The 8282-nt window shown below is 35.1% G+C and overlaps 1 protein-coding gene across 1 annotated transcript in view; it reads right to left on the bottom strand.

Moving 5' to 3' along the window:
- The window catches only part of Alg13 (ALG13 UDP-N-acetylglucosaminyltransferase subunit), a 56656-nt gene that overhangs the window by 24679 nt on the left and 23695 nt on the right, over positions 1-8282 (bottom strand). The window contains 11 exon segments of the mRNA XM_031368943.1: positions 297-417; positions 894-1035; positions 1423-1536; positions 1928-2174; positions 3021-3148; positions 4150-4250; positions 4779-4843; positions 5737-5845; positions 6275-6350; positions 7492-7654; positions 7831-7912. Of these exon segments, the coding sequence (XP_031224803.1) occupies positions 297-417; positions 894-1035; positions 1423-1536; positions 1928-2174; positions 3021-3148; positions 4150-4250; positions 4779-4843; positions 5737-5845; positions 6275-6350; positions 7492-7654; positions 7831-7912 (1348 nt within the window).

Raw genomic sequence — 8282 nt, 5'->3', positions numbered from 1 at the left:
TAAAATAATAAAAAAAAATAAAAATAAAAGGTGTGGGCCGGGCAGTGGTGGCGCACACCTTTAATCCCAGCACTTGGGAAGTAGAGGCAGGCGGATTTCTGAGTTGGAGGCCAGCCTGGTCTACAGAGTGAGTTCCAGGACAGCCAGGGCTACACAGAGAATCCCTGTCTCGAAAAACCAAGAGAAAAAATAAAAAAAAAAATAAAAGGTGTGAAACACAAAAATATTTCCAAGTTCTGATATACAAGTGCTACAGCAATTGTCTTTTCAAAGATTACTAAGCACTATTGCCTCACCATTATCACAGTGGTCATTACTGTCTTCTGAATTCAAAGTCGGTTTGCATGAGTTATAGCCGTGCCCTGCAACACAGTATTCTGAAGTAGCAGGAACCATTGTAGTGGGACCACCATTGTTCTGTACCAAAGAAAGGCAGAATTCCTCCTGTATTAGTCAGAAAAAAACCTAGAAGGATGTTCTAAAAGTGAGTTAATAGAAACTAAATTCTGATGTACTATTTAAGAGAAATATGTAGCTGTTTTAATACTTTAGAATCGAAAATAGGTGAAGCTAGAAAACAGAAAATTTCAGTTCACATATATTCTAGACTGCTTAAATCTCTTATTTTCTTCTTAGTAGCAGTTTTAAAACATGTCTTTTTATAACTTTAAACCTCTAAGGTGATGGCTTCATTGTATCTGAGGATTTTTACTAAAGTCTTCACACAAAAATCTTAAAAATTAGGGCTGAAGATGTAGTAGAGGTAGAACATCTTACATGTGCAAGGCCCTAGTCTTGATCCTTGGAGTTGGTTAGGTAGGGGTGGCAATCACATATTTAACACTTCTCCATAAAACTTTCAAAACTTTTTCAGTGAAGCTGCACCCACTTACAGGTAAAGTTGAATAAGCAGTCTCATTCCCTTCTTCAAGTGCATAATATGTAACAGTTTCTTCCACTCCATTCTCTGGAGCAAAACCATATTGGCATCCCTTATTCATGCAATTCGTCTGACGATGGCTACGCCTAAAAGAACTTAATTTGAAAATCAAAATGGAGAAATACATTACATGGTAGTAGTTTGCTTCTAATTTCTCAGTGAAACATAAATGTCCCAAAGCAGATGTTTTTAGGTTTAATTTATGTGTGTATTGTGCTTTGTTTGCATGTGTATCTGTACACCAAGTGAGAGATCAGAAGGCGACATCTCCCCTGGAACTAGAGTTGCAGGTAGTTGTTAGCTACCAAGTGGGTATTGGGAATTAAACCCAGGTTCTCCGAAAGGACAGCCAATACTTTTAATCTTTAAGCCATCTCTCCAGTCACAAACTGAGGTTTTAGAAAGTTGGTGCACATTATCACTGCTTAGGAATAAAACCAAACACATGTTTTCCCTTGACTTCCAACACTTTAAATACTTACCGAGACCTATAGGAGACATTATCATAGTTCTGGCAGCACTTTTTGCCTGAGCCAGAGCATGTCCCAACTTTAGGATTTGGCATGTTTTGCCTGTTTATTAAGTGAGACGAATCCCTAAGAATAAACACAAAGAAAAACAATTATTTAATTCTTGCCAGTTTCAATAGTTAAGTAAAAGAAAACAAAGTTTTCTGAAAACATTCAACAAGAAAGACTTTGACCAGTATTAGGCCTATACAGTATTAATAGATACAAAGACATATTTTATATAAACATTCATTTCAGAGGGCATTCTATCTTTGAGCATCTCTTCAATTCTTTATATTTACTAGACAATGAAAATACAAATATGCGAAGGGTAAATATGTAAGGGTAAGAATATATCAGCAGTATGTCTCTACTATAAAAGTTGTAGTTACCAATTCTACTATAGGTCAGTTCAGGAATTGTTTCTAAAAACCCAAAGAAAAGTTATACATTTTCATGAAAATCAGTTCATTCTTACCTGGGCATCCCATATCCCCGACCTTGTCTCTGAGATGAATGTTGAGGGTAAAAATGTTCACTAGACATAATTTGGCCAGCTGTCTGTGAGTAATACAGTAGAGGGTCGTGCCCATAATGCATACTATGCTGAATCCTGGATGGGACAAAGGGGTCCCCCCTGCTATAAGCCATGGTCATATAAATTTCTTTCCCTCGAAATTTCTTGAACATCTTCTTTCGTTGCTTCATGTTCATATCTGTCATAACTTTCAGAAAATACACAGTAAATAAGCTTTATAACCCAAAGAAAAGGTCATGTACCTTTGCCCTCAGCAGACCTCAAAACTGTCAGATTGATACTTTTCTTAGGAACAGATCAAAGTATGTGAGTATAAGGTAGAAATTTATTTAGTTTTCAAGTATATACTTGATCTTCCAGTTGGAAGGACAAAAAAACAGTTCATTTTATGTTGATGGGTATTTCAATACTCAGTATTTCTACCCTCTCTCTAGTACTTGTAGATCTGGTCATCAAAAATATTGAGTCATCTAATTACCTACAATAGTTCTTCTCTAAAAACTTATGGTGAATACCTCTGGTTGCTTTGAAGATGTCTTCCTAATTCTCTGAAAATATTTAAAATCTGTATCAGCTTAAGTTTATATGAAGTCAACTGCCTCCTATAGAGCATAGCTACCTAAAGACAATTTTATTGTTACAACTGGGCAAGAGGCTATTAGAACCTACGGCACAGATGCTAAGGATCACTCTAGAATATACAGGATAACCCTCTCCTCTCTACCAAACTATTAGCTATCAAAGCACAGTAGTGTGGAAGAAATACTCCTCTATAACAGGATATATGGTATACTTTAAAAAGTACTTTTTTTTTCTTTTCGGTTTTTTGAAACAGATCTCTCTGGGTAGCCCTGACTATCCTGGAACTCACTCCTTAGACCAGGTTGGCCTTGAATTCACCAAGAGCCACCTGACTCTGCCTCTGATTAAAGGCCTGTATCACCATTGCCCAGCTAAAAAGTACAATTATTTGTAAGTAAAACAAACTACAACAGAAAACAAAAACCAAAAGAAAAACCTTTAGAATACAAACCTATTTCGGGGAAGTAGCTTCCAGTTATAGTCTGATAACCTCTTGCATTACGAATTGGTATAGCATTCCAGGGAGGAAGAAAGGCCACTTGGTTGACTGCTTTTACATTGGCCATCGGAATTGAACGCCTTGAAGTGAAAGGTATTATGACCCATTATTTCACACACTTAACTCTCATTCAATACACTAACGTAGCCTTCCTACTTCACTTGTAAGCACATTACCTCTTTCTGCTTCTCTTGGAAACAAGGTCTCATTATGTATCCTTGGACACCCTAGAACTCCTTACATAGACCAGGCTGGCCTCAAACTCAAAGAGATTTCCCTCTTCAGACTCCTGAGATTTAAAGCATGTGCCACCACCTCTGGATCAAGTGCATTTTTGTTAAGTCTGTTTACACTAGCTTTCCTATACATTTGTTGGGTTTTTTTCTCCTTTAGCTAAGACAATCTAAATTTAGTTTATATAACTTCAGAGATGTTTTATAGTATCTATCACATCCAGAAGAAATATTATGGTAGACTATATAGCTTCCTTTCCATGAAAGAGGGTATTTCCTAACCTGACTCATATGAGGCTTGGGTATATAAATTAGTTACTCTGACCATACAATTATCAAATGCTGTGTTGTGGTCTCATTTTTTTCTTGTCTGGGATTAAGAAAGCTTGTTTTAGAACAAATCCTTTAGCCTGACACTGACTACAAGCTCAAGGCCACCTGCACAACTAGTTAAGATTGTCTCAAAATAAAAGGTAATAACCTACATATAAATAACATTATAGAAACTAAATAGGTTATACTTAGGGAATGTATACACACATGTGCATGTAACAATAATTAATGAAAAAAAGTCCATGAGCTTGATTAAAGAGAGGTAGTATATGGTAGGATTTAGAAGGAGGAAATGATGTAATTATATTGTCATGTCAAAAATAAAATACTTTTAAAAAGGAATAGCAAGGGCTAGGGGATGCACCTATTTTGATTTCATTTTTTAACATTTACTTTTATTGATCAAAATAATTAGCTCAGCAGATAACAATTTTGGTTCTCTCAACTAGTATCCTGGAAATTCTCAATTTAATATGAGTAAGCACCTGGCTATTTTAATTGCTATACAGTCTTACCTTTCTGCAAATTCCTCAATGAAAACTAATACTGAATTTTTCTCATTCTCAATTTCCTGAATGTGAGCATTATAATATTTTCCACCTGGTTCCATGCAAACCTGAAAGACCAAAAAAGGGAGTGGTATATTAATTCACCTGGTCTTGTCCACTGACAAATCTGTGCTTAGTCAAAGAACCATTTCTCCAAACATAATTCAATGTCTATTTTTTTTTAAAGTAACTGGGGTCATGGCTAGTCTATGGGGCATTTATCAGCTTACATTCAAATGTCATAAAGTCTTTAATTAAAATTTAACACAATACAAACAAAGATCTTTCTCTTAGCATTTTGTAAAGAAGTTCCACTCAATGTCTTTGCTGCTGTACTAAGGACCCAATCCTGAGCCTTAGACATGCTGGCCAAGGATTCTACTACTGAGCTATACCCTCAACCAATCTTTTATTCAGACAAGGTCTTAGTACAGCTAGAAAGCTGTAACACCTAGACTTAAATATCTGATTTTCCTTCCTAGGCTTCCTAAGTGTAAGATGACAGGCAAGGATTACTAAGCCCAGGATAATCAACTCACATTACTGACTTAAGTACAATCTTATAGAAACAAATAGTCTTTGAAGAAGGAACTAACCTGGCATTTGTCTCCTAAATAGTAATATCTTCCACCATATTCTATGCAATCTGACTTTTGAAGTTCTATGAGAAGAAATAGATTATTAAAGATCAATTTTAATTTATTCCTTTCTTACTGCACATAATTTATCTCATTTACATTAACAAAATGTATTTGACAATGCTATCATTAGAAGAAAAACTGTCCTAGACAACCTTGATGACTTACTACTATGGTCAATTTATTAAACAACCCTACCAGAATAGTTCTGCACTGTAAAGCATTTCAATACAAGTTTGTAATCTAAACATGAAAGTCAATTTTGAAAGCAATACCAAGCAGTCTCATGCATATGTTATACATTTCTTTTATTTACTTTATATAAGGTCTTAACTTTATTCTAATTAACTATACTAAATTCATCAAAGTTCAAGGAGTTGACTTGAGACATTACATCCTTGTAGACAGTATATTAAAGTCTGATTTGATGAATTCAGTCCAGTCATGTATCTAGAGCATTCAATAATATAGTAAGAGTTCTTTTTCTAAGTATGTTCTATAAAGAGCCAGACAGCAAATTTTAGATATCCTAGGCCATCGCTCTTTCAAAAGTATTCAATTCTGAGGCAGGTAAAAGCAGGTGAGGTCACTTGTCACTGAATACTCAAAATCTGTCCACTAGACTGAGTGATGGTAGCACATACCTTTCATCTCAGGAGGCAGAGGCAAGAGATCTGAGTTCAAGGCCAACATGGTCTACAGAGCAATTTCCAGGACAGCCAGGACTACACAAACTCAGTAAAAACAAAAAAAAAGAACAAAATTTGTACTCTGATTTCCCACATAATCCACCATAGCACCTTACCTGAATTATGTAATTTCCATGTCTTACAACTTCTTATAGTTTGGTGAAACCATAATAACTTGCAAGATAATCCCCTGTATTTATTAAGATTCACAGTATTCTTTCTATTACCTTTTCTAGAGTCCAACCAAGCATCAAATTCTACGTTGCGATAAATTTCTGGATCCAGAGCTTTCAGCACCTTATAGGGAAACAGCATCTTTGATGGATTTTCTGGAACCTGAAACAAACAGTCTTGCTATAAACACATCTTCTTTAACAATCATTCTTTTATGAGGAAGAATGAATGAAGACTCTTTTGTTCTTTTTAAAAACTGGGGGACTGGAGGGAAGCTCAGTGGTTAAGAGCACTGACTGTTCTTCCAGTGGTCCACAACCATCTGTAATGGGATCCGATGTCTTCTTCTGGAGTGTCTGAAGACAGCTACAGTGTACTTACATATAATAATAAATAAATCTTTAAAACAAAAGAATAAAACTACTCACAAAATACATATTTTACACTTTTGAGCAAGTAGGATTTCCATGAAGGAAACCATAAACTTCTTTCCCAGATTTATATAATTAGAATGGACTATCTGGTCTTATTTTAAATTATGGTATTTTAAGACACATATATGAATATTCTTTGCCTGAGAAAGTATCAAACCTTTTGTTGTTCAGTCTCTTGCTTACTGACTTCTGATGTACTTTCGACACTGGAACAGGCACCAACCTCTTCAATGCTAATTGAAAAGATTCAGAGAAAAGAACATTAAACTGTAGCACTTACTTGTCTCATGTCTCACAAGTATGCTACTACTCATTGGTAAAGTAACTCAATCCTAAAATATAAAGCAGGTAAGCTTTCAACACATCTCCATTAGGTTTCTGTGGTAAGTATGTGTTACAAAATACTTGGCAAATTATTTCCTATTAAGGTGGTCCTCGTGATCCTGACTCCTAATGTTTATATCTTGATTCAACTTCTAATCAGAGACAACTTACATAATTATACTAAAAACACACAAATACATACATAAATACACACACACACACACACACACACTTCCCCACCCATCTTGATGATCTGTCATTCTCCTGCTTCCAGTTTACCAAGCTGAGTGTAAGTCACTCCTCTTACCAGCTAAAAACAAGGAAAAAAAAAAACAACTAAAGCTATCAACCCACTAGCTAGAAAGAACTAAATGCTACCAAGAATCATTAGTAGGTATTTCCCAAAGTTTCAGTTCAGACCTCACTCCTGGCCAGCTCCTTCATTAGTCTTCTGACATCAACACAAGTGTAAACTAAGCATGGGATGATTTCAAAAGCACAGTTATAAGATCAATGTTCTTTTAAGCTGGCAGGCTTTCAGTAATATGACCTTTTAACTATGGTAGTGTCCATAAATGCAAAACCCTTCAAGCAAATGGAGTAATTTTCATTTTGATAAGATTCCTCATGGTCCAAAATAAGCTGTAAAAACTACTGTTCTGTTGGTAAGCAAGATGCCTCAGTGTGCAAAGGTTCTAGCTGCTAAGCCTGACTGACCTGGGTGGAATATTTTTTAAAGCAGATTCTTAGATACAACCTGACCTCAAATGTTGTGATACAGGCCCCAAAAATCTGTACAAGCAAAAATGAGTAACTTGTGTACAACTAAATTTTAGGAAATGCTAATTCTAAAATCTCATATCTCCTATAGTAGAAAAAAAAAGAATATTCTAACTTGAACTCTTTAAATCTGAAAATTTCACAATACAACTTGGTAAAATTTTGTCCTCTCATTAAAAAAATATATCCCTAACACACATGTACATACATACATATACATATATATATTTCTACTTTTGGATGATGAATCAAACCCTTAGGTGTTAGTACCTATCTTGGGTTGAGCTCTTCTGATCAGTACTGCCTTCTACATTTTCAGTCAAAGTTTTGTGTTTGTTTCTCCTGGAACCACTTCGAAACAAATCAACTGCAGTTTTCAATGTTTCTTCATCCACAACAAATACATCTTTATAAAGAAGTTCATATAGTATAGCTGAAGGAAGAAAAAAAGCCAAAATCCCACTTGTCAAAATAAGACCCTTTACATCAATGTGAATATATTCATAACCCAAAATATAAATTCCAAAGGTAGTAACAATGTTTTATAAGTTTAAAGACTGATAACAAATCATCTGAAACCACATATATTTATAAAAGCCCTTTATATACCTTGACAAATTCCTGCAGTTGACCGAAATTCTTTTGAATATACAGAATCATAATGGCCATTATTTGAGTAACAGAGAACAATCTGAAAAAAACATACAGAATTATGTTAGTGTCAACATATCTTACAATCATAAAAATACCATCATTACCAACTTAATTGGTAATTAGCAGTTGATGACTAAATGGAATTTTATTCTTACAAGACATTTAACCAATCTTCATTTGGAATATATAATCTATAGCTAACAATGAAATTTTAATTATGACCTTTAAATATCAAGACTGAAAACACCTAAGGTTATACTACGAACCCCAATCACATTTCTGAAATGCACTAAACAAGTCCTGAATCATCTGCATTAAGATGGGAACTCTTGCTGTGCAGTGGTGGCGCACGCCTTTAATCCCAGCACTTGGGAGGCAGAGAGGCAGGTGGATTTCTGAGTTTGAGG

Source organism: Mastomys coucha, chromosome X (genome assembly GCF_008632895.1).
Source record: "Mastomys coucha isolate ucsf_1 chromosome X, UCSF_Mcou_1, whole genome shotgun sequence".
In the NCBI taxonomy this organism is placed as follows: Eukaryota; Metazoa; Chordata; class Mammalia; order Rodentia; family Muridae; genus Mastomys; species Mastomys coucha.
Note: the sequence above shows the minus strand (reverse complement) of the source record. Positions and strands in the feature narration are given on the sequence as shown.